Here is an 18,994-nt window from a genome sequence, read left to right as displayed (position 1 = left end):
TTCCGGCCCAGAAGAGTCTCCCGGCCGCGATAGGACACTGCGGCCTCAAGCCCCGGGAGCCGCCGGTCCTCCGTGCCTGTGGCAGGACAAAGACCGGCATGCAGCATCAAGACACAATCCCGGCCGCAGGACAGTGTATGAACAAAGACGTTCAAGGGCGGCACCCCCCCCGACGCCAGCGGGCAGCTACCTGACTGCGGGACCCGAGGTCGGGAGCATCAGCGCAGTTGCTGTGGCAACAGGCGGTGGCGTCCCACTCCGCCGGCGCCTGCGCGCCGCGCCCCTGCTCCCTGCGCCTGCGCGTCTCTCTCCCCGCCCCACCCACGACGCCTGCGCGCCTCACTCTCGCAACGGCCACACAGACCCCGCCCCTGCGAACCGGCCAAGTCCCGAGCGGAAGCGCCTGGAGCGGAAGCGGAAGTGAACGAGGCGGCTGTGGCGGTGGCTGAGGCTGCTGGGCCTAGGGCGCAGCGGGCGTGTTGCGGCTGGTGTTGGCGCATCTCTAGGTAGGGCCGGGCCCGAGGGCACCCTCGCGCCGTCCGGGCCGCTTCCGGCCTGCGTGACCGTCCTTTACCCGCGTCCGACCCTTGTGCGCGTCAGCCTCTCGGCCTCTGTCCGGTCCCGGATGCCGTCCTGGCCGTGCTTCTGCCCTAGTCACCGCGGCTGCGACATCATGGGATCCTCGCTTCCCCGCTGCCGGGCCTGTCGTCGTCCCTGCCCCTGCGCAGGACCCTCCTGCCGGGCCCTGGTCCGCGTCGTCGCGTGTTCCCCGACCTCGCGACCCGCAGCTCCTCGCCTTGCCTGCCCCATCTTGAGGTCACCTGTGGCCTCGACTCCCTCCCTTAAGATGTGCGTTTGGCTCCTGTGTCTCATTTTTGGGTCAGATCTGTTATCCTTCATAGTTGCACGACTTTTCTGGTCGTCCTTAGAAGAGAGAGGCATCCTCTGATCTCTTCACTTTTATCCCATATCCCTGAGTCAGGACCCCAACTCCTTGGGGAACGACAGAAAGACAGGGTTCTCTACCAGCAAGGAGTTTACAGACCCGTGGGACAACACTGAGCGTCAAGCAGATCCTACGATGCAGAAAGGAAAGGGTACCTTAGAGGGTGATTTGCCCAGAGGGTCCAGGAAATTTCCATAAAGGTGGGATTTGAGCAGAATTTTGAGTAAGCAGGAGTTGGGAGGTGAACGAGAGTTGAGAGCCTATTCCTGGCAGTAAGAACATAAATGATTAAGATATGACGGTTTCAGACAGTCTGACATATTCTGGGAACTAGGAGTTGAGCATTTGTGAGACAAGAAATGTTGGTTAGGGATGGGGAATGGCAGGAAGGAAGCTAAAGAGCATATGGGGCAAGGAAGTGATGTGATCAGATCTTAGCGTGAAAGAGATTCAGTCTGGCAGATACAGGGGTGGGGATGAAGGTGACTGTAGACAGACAAAAGGCTTTTGTCGTCGTTCAGGGACTGGAAACCCCGAAGTGGTAGTGGAGAGAACCTGGAGGTAAAGAAGTGAGAAGGTGGACTTTCTCGTGGCCTGAGTCCTTGAGTGGAGAAGTATGGAGAGGGAAAAGCCCAGAATGGGGACCATATCTGGAGCAGCAGGGTCCTAACCTCCATCTCCTGAATATGTGAGAGCATCTTATCCGCAGCTGTACTCCCAAGTTCCTCCATGTCTAGTGTCATGCTTTTGTTTTTGACCTTTCTCTGACCTCCCCTTCACATAGGCTCTTTGACCTGCCCACCTTTGGACTTTACTGTTAGGAGCCACCCTCTGTCATCACTACAGCCTTCACAGTCTGTGTTCTGATACCTTCTTCATCCCATTTCTGCCATTTCCCAGCTCCGTCATTAGTGGATTTTCCCCCTGACTTTGCCATTCCTTTTGTTTTGGAACTCTAATTGAGCCTTCTTACCAGATGTATTCTTGAAAAGCACCAACACCATTGCTGGGTCAGGGTCCTCACCGCTCATCTTCACACGCACGCACACCCCCACACACACCCATTTTGTGACTACCTTGACCTTCCAGTTTTTTTGCTTAGTTTCTAACCACCTAATTTCCAGACATACTGAAATCTCTGACCACCTGTGGCCCACTGAGAAAACTACAGTAGGTGACATCTGGGGTAACGTAGTTTTTAGCATTCTGAGATTCTACCCCATCCATGATCCTGAATCTGGATATCATTTATGGGGCAGATTTACTGTAAAGCTAATGAAGTTCAGGTTTCTGGGTCTGTCACTTGCATGGGCCCTTACCTCGGGGACCTCAGAGATCTTGTGTTTATAATTTGTATGCTTTTTTGAAAAGAGGGTTCCCAAATGGTGTGTTTCAAGTCTTTTACAACTTAGATCCCTGCAAGACTGGCTATTTGTCATATCCTTCCTTGAGATTTGCATTTTTGTCCTTCAGACCCCTTCCCTTCCCTACCTCCTACTTCTTCCTCTTCTGGTGTGTGCTTTTTATTTAGGCATGGAGGAAAAAATGTGAATGAATGGAACTGATCAAGTTCCTGCCATAACCTGACTTTATTTAGCTCTAATGTCAGGAGGAAGATGTCAGAGCTTAGTAACTCAGCATGTTGGACAGGATCTTTGTAACTTCTTTGTTGCAAGCTTAAATGCCTGTATTGTTAGATTTATTTAACTGCTGAGTTGCCACCCCCTTTTAAGAAAAGATTGATGCTAAGAAGGATAGTCCACTTCATGGAAATCATAAAAGCAACTCTTAATTCCGTGGAAACTGGGGTTATACACTATGTGAATTCACACAGGAATTTATTGCGACTTTTGATTTATTACTTTGAAAATGCCACCAGTTAGTTTTATAGAGCTTTATAATGAGTATAAATAATTTTAATTTGTGTTCTGTTGGAAAATCTTCAGATTTAAAACATGTTTAAAGTTTAAATTATTTATGCAAAGATAAGGTATTTCTAAGGAATTTTTTAGTAGTAGTTTTAAATCTCCCTAATATGAGAAGTAAATAATTATCTTATTTTTACAAATGAGGAAATCAGTGATGTACAAAGAGGTTAAATGATTTGTCTTCAGCTGTACAGTAAATCAGGGCCTCCCTTAACCAAAAAAAGCCAGCTTCTGAGTACTGTTTTCCTTATAAACAAATAATAAGGAGGAATCTATTTTAGTCAGCTCTTATTATAGAACATTTAATGTAAGATGGAGTAAATTATATCCTTCGGTGTTTCAATGTGTTAATACCTATCTGTGCACATCCATATGTATCTACACACTAGGTTCTATAAAAGTGGGCAGTGTTGATAGTGTTCCTATTAGGACTTTAGTCCAAAGAATTAATTTAATTTGGATTTGTGCAAATTATTAGAAAGTCATTTACAATAAAACTATGGCTAACTATGACAAAAGGATATTAATTTCTGAATAGCAGAGGAGTTTTCTGGCTAGATTAGGTTTTTGCCCATTAAGCACCAAAATATCCCGTTTAGGTTGGGAATCTTCCTGAAGTATATTATTTCCTGTGTTCTTAAATAGAATGTGCTGAATGTGATGTAAACTTTCCTCAGTGATCTCAAGTGACCATTTCAAATATAATGTGTTATGTTGTGATGTGAACAGTAATGTTGTTAGGGTTATTGAGGCATATACAGCTATTTCCTGTGGGGGTTTTTGCATCTTTCCAGTTTTTAAAAGTTTTCTGTCCTATTTCATTGAGTCAGCTGTTAGCACTTCTAACTGCTGTCAGTTTTCCTGCCCAAAGTTTCTATATTTTTCTCTACTATGGGTTTAGGAGCTAATTGTTAGAACTGAGTAGAAAAGTCGTCCGTAGATGATAATAAGAGCCTAAATAAGTGTCTTGTGAATAAGTTGTTTATGCTGCAAGAGCCTCTAAGGGGTTTTGTAGAGTGCAGTGTGGGTAGGAAAGCCCAAGGGCACCAGCGTTCTGGGTTGCTGGGAGAAGCCAGAGAGTCTCCTTAATTCCCCATCCTCCTCTCAGGGCCCAGTGATAGGCTGGTGACTGGGAATAATGTAGGAAGGAGAGTAAGGACACATCCCACAGGGTGGGTCTGTGGTGAGGCCTTTGCCCCACTGGCAGCACACAGCAATGACCAGATCACTAACCTATAGCATTGCCAAGTGAGGGTTGTGGCCTCGTGAAAGGCAGCTGGGCTGTGGAGTCAGGTGGATTCAAATCCTGGCCTCCTTGTTAATTACTGCTTGTGGCTTCAGGCAGGTGATTTCACCTGACACAAAGTTTGCTGCCTCCCCAAAGTGACTCCTGCCTTCTTCTTTGCTGCTGGAATGTGTCTTTGACTTAAGAGGCTGCACAAAACCGATAATGTGCTCTAATCTGGGCCAGTGGGACTAGAGGGGCTGCCATGGGACTTTTGGAGTAGACTGCACACACTTAACAGTTAGGTACATTTTGATATATGTGTTACAGCCCCCACCCAAAACTCTCTGCTTCTTAGAGGACTCCGAGTCTTTGCTTGCCTCCTTCCTCAGGGTTCATGGTCTTAGCTGGGAATCTTGTCTTATTCATTGCTGTATCCACGGCTCCTAACACAGGCCTTGGAGCACAGTAAATCCTGAATGAGTATTTATGAATGAATGTGGGAATTTGGTTGAGTTTAGATCTCATGTTCTTTGTGGGGGGATAGAAGAGTCTCTCTGCCCGTCTTTTTCTTCTGTGATAGGAAGTGGCCCTGCATCCCTCTAGCCTTGGGATTCTCCCAGAATAGGGAGGGAGAGTGGATGCTGAACAGCCGTAGCACCTGGTTCACGATGGACCATCTGACTCCTGTCTTGCCTGCCTCCACCCATCCCCAGAACATAGGCAGAGCAGTGTTTCTGAAATGCACTTGCTTGAGTCCTTAGTGACATATCATTTCCCTTCGGATGAAGTGTGAACATTTTAGCTTGGTTTGCCAGGCCTTTCACTCACCTGGCCCCAACTCCTCTAGCAGTATCTCATCTCTTCATCTTCCCCTAAAATAGGTTCTAGACATACTGAAGGTGGGTTGTTTTTTTTTTTTTTCCCATTTCTACACTTGATGAACAAATTTATAAATACAGTTGCAAGTTACATTAAACTACTTAATAGAGCAGATGTTTTAAGCACCTAATAATTTGAAAAAAGATACCTTATAGACCTTAAAAATATTTCCTCCATGTTGCTCATGCCTTCCTCTGGCCACACCTGCCTGTCTTCAGGCCTTCCCTTTACCCTCTCCTCAGGGGATTGTCTTAGAGCCCTAAACGAGGTTGGCGCTCCCTGCTGAAAATTCCCCAACACTCTTACCTTTGCAGTCCTACACCTGTGTCCAGGAGACTGTTGACTGCTGGAGGGCAGGGACCTCATCTGTCTTGTTCATAGCTCAGTGACTACTCCAATGTCTGACATAAAGGTGCTTGCTGAATGAGTAAGCCATGTTTATTTTCAAATAAAATGACCTGATATTGTTGAAGAGAGCTGAATAGTCATGAGTTACAAGTGGGTCTATTCTTGATACAATGCTTCTGGAGAAAAACTGCCCATGAGTGCCTGTGCCGTGAGTCAGCAGCTTCCTGTCTGAGGTACTAAGGAAATGATGAGAGATCTCTAAGATTGATATGCGAGGATGCGTTTCACATTCTTAGTTATGGCATACAGTGTTGGAAATACTCCAGGTGTCCTCCAGCAGAGTTAGAGAACTCCTGTCCATGTTGTACATCTGTTATACATGACACTGTGGGAGAATAGTAACATTATGAGTTGGGAATGTAGAACAAATTGGACACAAAAACAGATTACACAAGTATAATCTCAATTTTTAGAAGCAGTGAATAGTAGAAAAGGCTGAAATATGTAAAATGTTTAAAATTTTTTTCTTGTGTTTTCTCTGAATTTTCTGCCAATGGTTCATTTTTTTAATCAGTTTTTTTTTTTTTTACAAACTAGTATATTTCCCAATATTAAAAGTAATCTAGCTTATAAAATTATAAATACAATAAAACCTTACTAAAATTTATGTCTTTGTTTTAAAATTTGTGATAATTTAAGAATTTTAACATGTTGGACAGATTTTACTAAACTTTAGGCAATTGATACACATGTTTGATGAACAAATTTATAATTATAAATAAAATTGTACCACAATTTCACCGTTGCTAAGTGGCAGTTAGAATCTGGACTGTTGCATTTTATTCTGGAACTTTTCCTTTTATCAAGAAAACTCTGCCCATCGTTCTCCCACTTCCCCTGTGACATCATGCGCTGGCACCAGTGGTCGTGGCCCGACTGTTCTGAGGTATCCTCCAGGGCACCCTGAGTCTACACATCTATTCCTAGAAATTTTAAAATACGTAATAGCTATAGGCTTTCTTTGAGGTGCCGATGTTGAAATTCTGACCTTAGTTCAAGCAGTAGGAAGATTTTACTCAATTCTGTTGCAGTGAAGGACAGAGATCTGGCTCCACTCTGAACACGGTAAGGACAGCTGGAGATTTACAACCAACGAACAGAGTGAGGGTGAGGGGTGGGCATTTCTGAGGGAAGACATCGGGGACAGGGAAATTCTTGCTGAAGGCAGGCCAGGGTGGCCAGATATCAAAGGTGGGTTCTCTAAACTGAGCAGGATTCTTGCTAAAAGCCCCAGATTGAGGCCTGGTAGAGAAGAGGGCTCAAGGCCCTATCAAAAGTATGGTGAAGGTGAGAGTCAAGGTGAGAATCTTTATCGGTGGTTGGAAATTCTTGCAAAGCTCAGCGGTTTAATGAACCCTATATGGAGATCCTCTGAAGCATCAAGACCAACTTAACTGGCACCCACCCTTATTTATTCACCTGGTTGTTTGTGCATTCATAAATTATAACCCTTCAGCAGATGCTATCCTGTGTGCTGGCGAGGGATAACTATTCATCTCCTGGGATATTTGGTCCCTGTTCTGACACAACTGGTGTTCAAGAGGTCCCTATGAGTTTCACTTTTTAGGCGGGGGAGGAGAGGAGAGAAGAAACAACAGACCTCAGATATTCCACAACAAGCCATGGGGGAACATCACTGGGAGAGCCTGGACCCAGGCTCAGCCAAAAGTTACCATTGAAAGAAAAATTAAGGCCGGGCGCGGTGGCTCAAGCCTGTAATCCCAGCACTTTGGGAGGCCGAGGCGGGCGGATCACGAGGTCAGGAGATCGAGACCATCCTGGCTAACACGGTGAAACCCCGTCTCTACTAAAATACAAAAAAACTAGCCGGGCGTGTTGGCGGGCGCCTGTAGTCCCAGCTACTCGGGAGGCTGAGGCAGGAGAATGGCGTGAACCCGGGAGGCGGAGCTTGCAGTGAGCTGAGATCCGGCCACTGCACTCCAGCCTGGGCGACAGAGCGAGACTCCGTCTCAAAAAAAAAAAAAAAAGAAAGAAAGAAAAATTACTTTGTGCTTGGAAACAAAACAAGAAAAAAGAAGACTTCGTGTTTTGTATTGTCATAATGGGCTGTTGTTTCAGACTAACGCAAGATTATTTAATTCTCTAACAGATTTACCTCTCTTTGGCTTTGCTGCTTACTCCATTAGAGTAGAGACATTGTGGGGTTATGTGCTAGTTTGTAGATTCGAGATGTGAATTATTTCGAGATTACGGTTTGATTGTCTCCAGCTCACCTTGCTTATTCCAGTGTGCCTTTGGTGATGGACTGTGTGAGCCTGAGCTCCTTTAGTGCTCTGATCCAGCTTCCCTGTCTCTTAAGTGCCCTTGAGCTCATTACCACTTGCCTGAGTTACACTTGTAGCTTTCGACACGTATGCTTTGCCATGGCGTAGATGCTGGGAGTGTGTTGAGGTGGTTACAGCAGTCAGCTATTGGTTGTCCTGCAGAGGCTGCTGTCCATGTGGGGAGTTGCCCTTGGGCTATCCGTAAGCCCCTCATCGCTGTGTCCAGAGTGACGCCAGACGAGTCGTCCTCACTGTGTGTGCGTCCGTCAATGTCAGGCAGTTTCGTTTATGCTGAGCACATTGCTCTTAACCTCAAGTGTCTGTAAGTTGAAAGATTATAGTAAAGGAGCTTCTGGACCTCTCTTTCCTCTTTCCACTTCCGCGTTTGCTGGTAACCCAATACCCTGGAACTGGTCCGGCTGTCAGGAGAATGAGCCAGCCCCAGGAACGAGGCAGCCTCCAGCTGTACCTTACGCCTGCTGCAGCTCCTTACTAGGATTTCCTGCTGATGCTTTGTTTCCCAAACCCTTTGTAAGCTGCTTGAGGGCAGTGATTCTACTTTGCACTGCTTCTTTGGCGATAATTGAAGTCTGTAACTTACTGATTCCTGATTTCTGTTTCTATACTGTCCTTGGATTAATTCATTTATTCATTCAAATACTGGGCCTGTCCCATGCAGATGTTGTGCCAGGTGCTGGGATAAGACAGGATGGTGAGGCCCACATTAAAGGGAGTGATCCCCAAAGGGTCCCAGGCCGTATTTAGGGCAATTAGACTCCTCCCTAATGAGAAATAACTTATGTTTTCTTTCTAAACAATGATTACCTAGATAATGAAAATTTCTTATATAATTTGCAGATAGAATGACTTTTATATACACATATTATTTTCCCCAGCCATCCTATAATAACCACCTTTAGAAAATGAAAAGCCTCCATATATGGTCTTAGCAATGAAAGGCTTAAAAAAAGAAAAAAAATTTAAAGAGATATCCATGGAATTTTCCATACCTTTTTATACATTTAATTCCCTGCGTCACTAATTGCATTGATTAATGGATGTTGTATTATAGCACTTTGAAGATACTGAAATACTGGAAGGCATCCTCTAATATCACAAGTTCCCAAAACCTTTGCTACCCCACTTTTTCTTGGTGAATACTGTAGAAGAGCATATTGTAGTGTCACACTCGAACTCATGATTTAAACTGTGAGAAATTGGTCCTGTGTGTCTTGAGCAGTCCAACCCGTAACTCTGGAAACTGCCTGGCCCAAGAGCCCCACTGGCTGCTGGCTTCTGACCACAGTGGGTGTGCAGTGAACCCTAGGACCTGGCTTGCAGTCAGGTTCAGTCCTCTGCTTTGACTGCATTCAAATGCTGTTCCTTTCTTTTCCCTTTTTGCTGTCCAGGGTCTCTCCTGGGCCGGCAGCAGCCAGCACAGAGCTTGGTGAGAGAAGTGGGGCCTTCCCTCACAGCATAGAAATCAAGTCACACTCGAGATTTGTGAGGCTTATCTTTAGCCAGCTCATAATCAGCAAACCATGCAAGCCCTCTTTAAATTAAAGCCAGGCATACAGCAATCGTCTAGAGCTGATGAAATCTAAGCCTTCTTTTAAAATCCATTTTGACCAACCTTCTTTGTATTCTTGTATTTCCTTTCCAACGACTGTCCCCTGTCTACTCTGTTGGAATAACAAATGAAGAAGAATACCCTTTTTCAGAAATAAGAGTGTAACCTTCTGGGACATAGGGTCCATCCCGTAGAACCTCCTTACAGTTGACATAATCACATATGAAGCCTACTTTCCACTTCAAAAACTCAAATACCTTGGCTGTGTTTCCAAGATAAACTCTTTACAAGTCACAATACTGTAGTGATTTGGTGTAGATGTATGAATGTATCCCATTATATTTAATAACTTTATGAGCAAGACCTTTCTAAATGTCAACTTAAAATGTGTGCTCTTTATGTTCACCCAATTTTTGCATATTTTCATTATGCAATTAATGAAAATCACAGTAATGTGGCTATTAAACGGATACCTTCAAATTCTACTGTTAGGGGCTAGAGCCCATGAAAAATCAGTAAATTCTGGTTGGGCACAGTGGCTCATGCTTGTAATCCCAGCACTTTGGGAGGCTGAGGTAGGAGGATCACTTGAGTTCGAGAGTTTGAGACCAGCCTGGACAACACAACATAGTGAGATCTTGTCTCTACTAAAATTTTTTTTTTAAAATCAGCCAGGTTTGGTGGCAGCTGAGACAAGAGGATGGCTTGAACTGGTAGGTTGAGGCTGCAGTAAACTGTGATCACACCACTGCACTCCAGATGAGGCAACAGAGTGAGACCTGGTCTCAAAAAAAAAAAAAAAAAATCAGTAAAGTCTTAAAAGATAGTCCTATGAGGATGCCTTTTCTCAACCTGACAATTTATAGTTTATTCATTTGTAGAATAAAGCGGATAATACTTACATGTCAGGGTCACCCTAAAGATTAGAATGTCTGTGTAAAGTGCTCACCTCTGCCTGGCAGCTGGGAAATACCCTGAACACAAGAGATACCCATGTGCTTAGTCACCCGGTGCCTGCTGCCTTCAGCCTGTCCAGGAGGGGCGTTGTTGCTTTTGTGTTGCTGTTTGCATATTAAGAATTTTTTGTTGTGTTTTATCAAAGCACATAGAGCCTGCATGAATCTTAAAGAAAACTGTAGTGGAAAAAGCATAGATCATAAAGAATGTCAGCATGGAGTTTTTCTGACCGTTGACACCCATCATTGCCTACTTGAAGGACGCCTTTTATAACATCATATACAATATTGTGCTCATACCTTTTCCAGATTCCAAAGTGTAACTGTAAACTACTTTGTATCTGTTTTTAAATTTCCAAATGCACAGTTTCTCTGCAAAGTCAGTCAGTCACTATCTGAGATACTACAACATTCGGCATAGTGAATTTTATGTGGCTTTCTTAATGCCTTTATTCAGGTGTATGTGACATATGTTTGCAGTATACAGTTTGGTAGGTTTTAACATACACATATACTTGTAAAACCATGACCACTAAGTGGTGAATGTATCTGTCACCCCCAAAAGTATCCCCTTGGTAATCCTTCCCTCCACCGTCTGTCCCCATCCCAGGCAACTGCTGACCTGCTTTCTGTCCCTAGGGGTTAGCCTAACTCTTCAGGAACTAGAATTCTATGTAAGTTGAGTCATAGTGTGTACTCTTTTTGTCTGACTTCTTTTACTCAGAAAAATGAGCTTGAGAATCATCCATGTGGTGTTTCAATTTATGTTTTAGATTTTTGACAGTAACTTCTGAGCCCCTAGGTGAGAAATACTACTACTTTGAAAACTTAACGTCTTTTTGAATTTTATCAAGAAATACCTTGAATAATAATCTTAGTGAAAACATTCAAAGACTGCTACACTCTCTTGTCCTTGTGAAAGCCCAGCTCAAGTAATTAACTTAGACTTAGGTAAAGTTCCTCATATGTTTGAATTGAGAACTCTTCAGGCTCCTAACCAGCATATCATGTTACCTCAGAGACAAGAATGTTTTTGGAAACAGTGTGAATATTAACTACTGTGTTTGCTTTGAAAGGTGCCATATGTCTAATGATAATGCCATAATTACTGATTAATTTATTTTTCTTTCCAGATCCTTTCCCGGAGTTCAGTTATGGGTGTGAGAGGTTTGCAAGGATTTGTGGGAAGTACCTGTCCACATATATGTACAGTTGTGAATTTCAAAGAACTGGCAGAGCACCACCGAAGCAAGTATCCTGGATGTACCCCTACCATTGTGGTTGATGCCATGTGTTGTCTCAGATACTGGTATACTCCAGAGTCTTGGATCTGCGGTGGCCAGTGGCGAGAATACTTTTCTGCTTTGCGAGATTTTGTTAAAACTTTTACGGCGGTTGGGATCAAGTTGATATTCTTCTTTGATGGCATGGTGGAGCAGGATAAGAGAGATGAATGGGTGAAACGACGGCTCAAGAACAATAGGGAGATATCCAGGATTTTTCATTACATCAAGTCACACAAGGAGCAGCCAGGCAGAAATATGTTTTTCATCCCCTCAGGGTTAGCTGTGTTTACACGATTTGCTCTAAAGACACTGGGCCAGGAAACTTTGTGTTCCTTACAGGAAGCAGATTATGAGGTAGCTTCCTATGGCCTCCAGCATAACTGCCTTGGGATTCTGGGGGAAGACACTGATTACCTAATCTATGACACTTGTCCCTACTTTTCAATTAGTGAGCTCTGCCTAGAGAGCCTGGACACTGTCATGCTCTGCAGAGAGAAGCTCTGTGAGAGTCTGGGCCTCCGTGTAGCCGACCTTCCTCTTCTGGCCTGCCTCCTTGGCAACGACATAATCCCAGAGGGCATGTTTGAAAGCTTTAGGTACAAATGCTTATCATCCTACACCTCTGTAAAGGAGAACTTTGACAAAAAAGGTAACATCATATTAGCTGTGTCAGACCATATATCGAAAGTTCTTCACTTGTATCAAGGTGAGAAAAAATTAGAAGAGTTATTACCTCTGGGACCAAACAAAGCTCTTTTTTATAAAGGAATGGCATCATATCTTTTACCAGGACAGAAATCTCCATGGGTTTTCCAAAAACCCAAAGGTATACTAACTTTGGACAAGCAAGTAATATCCATGAGTTCGGACCCTGAGTCCAGGGAAGAAGTTCCCAGACACACCTCGCGCTCCAAGCACAGAAAAAAAACAACAAAAAACATAAAAAAAATGAAGCTTCCCATGTATTCAGACTCAACTGACAGGCAAGCATAGTTCCCACTCGCATTGCATACAAGGCCTCATGAATCCACACACAAGAAGATTTCCATGTAGGGTTAGACACAACTAACCAGGCAAAAAGACGTTCACCATAGATGCTCCAGACCACTGATATCCCCTGAATCCAGGCAAGAAGTTCCCACGTGTTCAGACCCTGAACCCAGGCAAGAAGTTCCCATGTGTACAGGCCCTCAATCCAGGCAAGAAGTTTTAATATGGACAGACCCTGAATCTAGGCAAGAAATTTTGTGTACAGGCCATGAATCCAAACAGGAAGTTCCCATATGTACAGATCCTATATCCAAGCAAGAAGACTCCATGTGTACACACCCTGGAATCAATCAAAAATTACCTGTAGCAACAGATTTTGAATTTAAGCTAGAAGCTCTCATGTGTACAAACCCTGAAATTAAACAAGAAGACCCCACGAATGTGGGGCCTGAAATAAAGCAGCAAGTAACCATGGTTTCAGACACTGAAATCTTAAAGGTATGTGGATCTGCCCAGCCAATATGCCATGACTGAAAATATATCCACTGACGGATTTGTTAGTGAAGATCCATTACTGCTTCGGTGTTTGGCCACTGTGAGAGGATGCACAACAGGAGTCTATAAGCTTGTTAGGAAGTGTGACATTATATGTGTGAAAACTCATAACCAGTGTTGGATAGTATCACATGAATATTACAGAAAAGTGCTGTAAGAATACGAGAGAGAAAGAGAACTTTGTGGGTTAAAGTACAGGGAGAAGGCTGGGTGCGGTGGCTCACACCTGTAATCCCAGCACTTTGGGAGGCCAAAGCAGGTGGATCGCCTGAGGTCAGGAGTTCAAGACCAGCCTGACCCACATGGTGAAACCCCATCTCTACTACAAGTACAAAAATCAGCTGGGCATGGTGGCACACACATGCGATCCCAGCTACTCGGGAGGCTGAGACGGGAGACTTGCTTGAACCTGGGAGGCGGAGGTTGCAGTGAGCTGAGATCATGCCATTTGCATTCCAGCCTGGGCAATGAGAGCAAAACTCTGTCACAAAAATAAATAAAGTACAGGGAAAAATTCCCCAAAGAGGTAGAACTGGAGCCAGACCTTAATGGGGCAGCCAAAATATGCATTGAATAAGCAAATACTTGGGAGTTGTGGAAGTACTAAAGGTGTAGGTTTCGCATCTGCATCACTCGGGGGCACAGGGAGAAAGGCTAGGCTGGAGCGTGGGGTTTGGAGGAAAAAATGGGAAAAGGTAGGCAAAGCCAAACTGGGAAGGTTATTAAATGCCACATGAAGAATTTGGCCTTAATTCTGAAAGTATTATAGCACCTTTGAAGATTTTTGAAGGGGGGCCACTACGTATGAGGTTCTGTGGTAGGTGCATTAGGTAACTTTTCTCATGAGATCTTCTCAGCAGCCCTGTGAGATAGACTTATCCTTGTTTTACAGAAGAGGTCTGTGTCCACATGAATGTCTCAGAGGTACCTCAGCAAGTTCTAAACCAAACTTAACTATCTTAACCACACACCTTTCCTTGTTCCCGGTGCTGTGAACGCCACCATCTTTCATCTAGTTACAGCTACATAGATGTGTAAGGAAGCTCCTGCCCCAAGTCTGATGCAGAACTCAGGCCTGGACAGCAGCTGAGCAGCTGTGTGGTGAGACCTGGAGGGCAGCGATGTGAACCTGCCAGCCAACCAGCATTCGATTTTTGTAAGCAGGTATATTGATGTGATCAGATTTTTGGTTTTAGAAACATTACAGTGCAGTGAGTGGAGTTAAAGTGGCCATTGCAGAAACTCAGGTAAAATACGAAAGAGCTAGAATTAGGAAAATGGCAGTGGAAAGAGGAAGAAACAAATTCAAGAAATGTTTCAGAAGTGAAACTAATAAATAAGTCTTGCTGTGGAGGTGAAGTTCCTCCTGGAGCACCAGGGATGGTAGATGTTGTTAATCTAAGGAAGGAAGAGGAAAGGTTTGACAGGGAGAAGAAGATTAAGTGGGTTATATTTTAGTTGAGTAGATGGTACCTCTAACACATGTTCTGGTCGTGCAATATGGGCCTAAAGTTCTATTACTGGCAAGAGACAGGCATCTGGGAGTTATCCTATTTTATGTGTAAAGTAAAAGATGATGTGGGATGGAGACTAAGGGACACTCCACTGAGAGATCAGGAGTGAGCAGAGGAGGAAGGAGAATAAGGAGGGGATAATCCCCACAAAAGTCCAAGGGGGCAGGTTTCGCGAATGAGAAAAGAAACAAGAGTATCACAGGCTACAGAGGTAAAGAAGTGGAATAGGACTAGACATAGGCACTTGGGTCAGTCATGAGGAGGTCCTGGTGGCCTCAGAGTTACTGCAGCACAGGGTTGGGAGTGGAGGCAAAGCCAGCAGGGGGTTTGGCAGTGGAAGAGCCTTTGTTGGGGAAGGCGGGGTCAGGGAGAGTCCTCACAGGAAGGGAGTGCCTGGGCAAAGTAGTGGGTCGAGTTGTTCACATGGATTTAACTTAATTGTATCTTTGAAAACAGTTTTGAAGTTTCTTACATTGCCCTTACACTTTCTCTATAAAAATTTTTTGCAGTGTCATCTTCCAACCCTAATAGGCAACTAAAATTCCAACATGTATTTTAACTATACACAGTCACCCTGGAAAAATGCTCAGGTAGAAAGGCTGTGGGCACAACAGTTACATTGGGTACACACATAACCACAGCCATATCTGTGTCTTCTCTATTTCAGCATTTTGGAAGATCAATTGAGTGTTTGTTTCTTTGAGACAGGGTCTCACTGTCACCCAGGTTGCAGTGCAGTGGCAGGTTATCCTCCGCCTCCCAGGTTCAAGCAATTCTCCCACCTCAGCCTCCTGAGTAGCTGGGACTACAGGCACACTCCACTACGCCCAGCTAATTTTTGTATCTTTTAGTAGAGATGGGTTTTGCCATGTTGCCCAGGCTGGCCTTGAACTCCTGACCTCAACTGATCTACCTGCCTCGACCTCCCAAAGTGCTGGGATTATAGGCATGAGCCACCACGCCTGGCCGGCTAGTCTTATAATCCTATAGAACATGCATTGGCAGTGAGCTGCAAGCCACACCTCAGGACAAGTGTTTTTCTTATATTGACTCATTTAATCCACACAATAGTCCTCAGAGCCGGGCACTTTTTTATTAAACCCATTTTCTTAAGGAAGAAGGTAAGGAACAGAGATTAAGACTGAAGCCTAAGAATAATGAATCAACATAACTGGGACTTTTTAAGTCCATGTAAATGAGACACTTAGGATTTAGAGTCTCTGGTATCCAGGTTATCCTAGCATCACATTTTAATGCCTTTAGTAGTAGACTGGATTTAAATTTTGAATAGTAATCTAGATGAACTTATTCTCACAGTAATAAGAATGTTATTCACTGGAAGGTGAAACCTATATATTTAGGCTATGATAGACCTTCTGATTTTAACTACTTATTTAATGAGGAAGTGGAATTAATTTAAATCTTGTTTCTCATCACCTACCATGAGCCAGCACTGTCTTGACATTACAGAGGAGAAGCACCTGTGCCTGGCATGTGGTTTTTCACTCAGGAAGCAATTTCTGAACAAATGAGTGAATGAATACAGTACGGCTTCTAATGCTAAGCAGCTTACAGCTTAATAAGAGAGGCAGACCAGACAGCTGTGTTACAGGGAAAATAGGATACGAGCTCCATAAGCAAGCTGGAGGCTGGTCCTGTCTAAGGGAGGAGGAGAGGGTGACATCGGCGAACCTTAAAGGGAAGGAGGATTGTAAAGTGGGAGGCTGGGAAAGATTGGAAGAGAAAGATTCTGGGTAGGGTAAGTTCTTATGGGGCACAAGTGAAGGTAGAAGAAGATTGAGTAGTCTTGAGGAACAATGAAGATGTTCGGTTGAGACTGGATTATGGCCATTTCTATGATGGTGAAATGGTGTGCAAGGCTAGAAAAAGGAGATTGAGGCTTTATAGTGGGACCTCGAATGCTATGCGAAGGATTTGTGGTAGCCTTTCAAATGTTTTGAATAGGGTAGCAAAGTTTTCAAAGACAGTGTGGCAGTGGTGTGAAGGATGGGTTGGAAAGGAGAGAAACTGCGTTAGGGGATTAAGACCCTTTCATAGCAATACTGGTGAGAAGTAGTGAGCACCCGGTTACTGGGAGGGTATCCAGGAGACAGAACAGTGAAATACGGCGGAAGATAAGACGTAGACGTTTGGAGAGAGGCGGAGGAGGGGGAATAGAAAGTTTGAAATTGGTAGTCCCAAGGAAAGAGAACATGGCAACTTGATATCATGAATTTCAGTGTCAATTACATTTCTGAGGGCCTTGAAAAACTGCCATATGATGAAAGGCATTGACTTTTTCTATTTGAAGGTTACTGTCTTGTTTTTAAGGAGAAATCCAGTTGTATTTAAATTTCAAACAGATTGCTAGAACACATCATGTCCAAGCAGAAAGCTACCTGGTGTACAACATCATGAGCAGTGGAGAGATTGAATGCAGCAACACCCTGGAAGATGAGCTTGACCAGGCCTTACCCAGCCAGGCCTTCATTTACCGTCCCATCCGACAGCGAGTCTACTCACTCTTACTGGAGGATTGTCAAGGTGAGAATTGGTTGGCCCCTCTTAGGAAAGGTTCTGTTTGGAGTTGAATTCTGAGAAACTGGCCACATGAAATAGAGTGCATTCTTTCAGGACGTGGAGACAATTAAATAGGTTTTATTTCCCTGTCAAATCTGTAATTGAGAATACCACTGACATCTGTAAAAAATTAAGTAGAAGTGCCATTTGACATCTATATCTAATTAGCAGGCAGTTGATCAGTATGTGTTAAAAGAATGCATGATTTCTATAAAATGTCATATTTTTATGCCTTAAAAGGATTTATGCTTTTTTAAAAATGTGAAAACTCTTTCCTGCTGTAGGGGAGAGTAGGATATACTTATTATTAGAAGAAAACAGTGTCTACTTAGTCTTCCCTCAAAATGTGATTTTATAAAATAATTTTACAGAATCTAGTATGTCATGTTTTTAAATACAAACAATTTTCCTTTGGTGTTTTTGTAGTTAAATTTGTGTTTTTTCTCGTCTATATTTCCATTATGTGCTTAGCAACAAGAGTAGAGAGTGGACCATCAATGACCCAAACAGTGAAAATGAGAAATTTTAACCCCAAGGAGAAAGTTAGTGAAGGTCCCATAACTCACCATTGGAATAGTTTTGGGGAGAATCAGGAGTGTGAAAGAACACTTCATCTTAGAAGCCAGAGATGCTGAATGCATTTAGTGACCTTCTATTTCAGTAAGGCCTTGTTTTTTTAGACAGAGACCTTTGACAGGTACTTTACGGTCTAATTTGAGAGTGCGTTGGTAAGAAACATGGTCTACACACTATTACCAGGATGAGAGAGAGAAGGAGTAGAATACCGGTGAAAGTAGTCCATTTGCCTAAACGTCATTATTTCCAAATGTGTCAATATTAACTTTACTCTGTTGTTCCAGAAAGTGAACACTTACATGATCTAAAAGTGCTGATAGAATCATCAGGTGGAAAAGTCATCATTATTATTTTTGGTTGATGGGGCTCAGGGGTAGTGGGGTTATTTAATCCAGTTTTCGTTAGATTCCTGTAGCGCCACCCAGCGTGCACTGCTTTCTCCCATGCATACTGTGAGAGTTTACCCCTGTGGCCTAAGAAAGCAGACAGAAGAAAGATGTTTAAGCTGATTTAAAAACGGAAATAAAGAACCTGTGTAATAAACTCTGGAGCCAAATGTTACTTAAATCATTTTTTTAAATTATTATACTTTAAGTTCTAGGGTACATGTGCACAACGTGCAGGTTTGTTACATATGTGTACATGTGCCATGTTGGTGTGCTGCACCCATCAACTCATCAGCACCCTTCAACTCGTCATTTACATCAGGTATAACTCCTAGTGCCATCCCTCCCTCCTCCCCCTTCCCCACAATAGGCCCCAGTATGTGATGTTCCCCTTCCCGTGTCCAAGTGATCTCAATGTTCAGTTCCCACCTATGAGTGAGAACATGTGGTGTTTGGTTTTCTGTTCTTGCGATAGTTTGCTGAGAATGATGGTTTCCAGCTACATCCATGTCCCTACAAAGGACATGAACTCATCCTTTTTTATGGCTGCATAGTATTCCATGGTGTATATGTGCCACATTTTCTTAATCCAGTCAATCCAGTCTGTCACTGATAGACAGTTGGGTTGATTCCAAGTCTTTGCTATTGTGAATAGTGCCACAATAAACATACGTGTGCATGTGTCTTTATAGCAGCATGATTTATAATCCTTTGGGTATATACCCAATAATGGGATGGCTGGGTCATATGGTATTTCTAGTTCTAGATCCTTGAGGAATCCCCATACTGTTTTCCACAATGGTTGAACTAGTTTACAATCCCACCAACAGTGTAAAAGTGTTCCTATTTCTCCACATCCTCTCCAGCACCTGTTGTTTCCTGACTTTTTAATGATTGCCATTCTAAT

At 43.6% G+C, this 18,994-nt stretch overlaps 2 protein-coding genes across 4 annotated transcripts in view; both read left to right on the top strand.

Moving 5' to 3' along the window:
* Nucleotides 1-393: 393 nt before the first annotated feature.
* On the top strand, nucleotides 394-12,479 carry LOC108541279 (constitutive coactivator of peroxisome proliferator-activated receptor gamma-like). Its single transcript, XM_017890741.1, has 2 exons — nucleotides 394-506; nucleotides 11,334-12,479. Exon 2 carries the CDS (start codon nucleotides 11,355-11,357, stop codon nucleotides 12,477-12,479), a length of 1,125 nt encoding a protein of 374 aa, XP_017746230.1. The 5' UTR covers nucleotides 394-506; nucleotides 11,334-11,354.
* Nucleotides 12,480-12,510: 31 nt separating this feature from the next.
* The window catches only part of FAM120B (family with sequence similarity 120 member B), a 72,438-nt gene continuing 65,954 nt past the window's right edge, over nucleotides 12,511-18,994 (top strand). For all 3 annotated transcript variants that reach the window (XM_017890745.1, XM_017890746.1, XM_017890744.1), the window contains exons 1-2: nucleotides 12,511-12,974; nucleotides 16,909-17,089. In XM_017890745.1, the coding sequence (XP_017746234.1) occupies nucleotides 12,663-12,974; nucleotides 16,909-17,089 (493 nt within the window). In that variant the 5' untranslated portion in view covers nucleotides 12,511-12,662. The remainder of the gene's footprint in view (nucleotides 12,975-16,908; nucleotides 17,090-18,994) is intronic.

The sequence above is a fragment of the Rhinopithecus bieti genome, unplaced genomic scaffold, assembly GCF_001698545.2.
Source record: "Rhinopithecus bieti isolate Rb0 unplaced genomic scaffold, ASM169854v2 scaffold_20819, whole genome shotgun sequence".
NCBI classification, from domain to species: Eukaryota; Metazoa; Chordata; class Mammalia; order Primates; family Cercopithecidae; genus Rhinopithecus; species Rhinopithecus bieti.
This window is presented reverse-complemented; position numbering and strand designations above follow the sequence as displayed.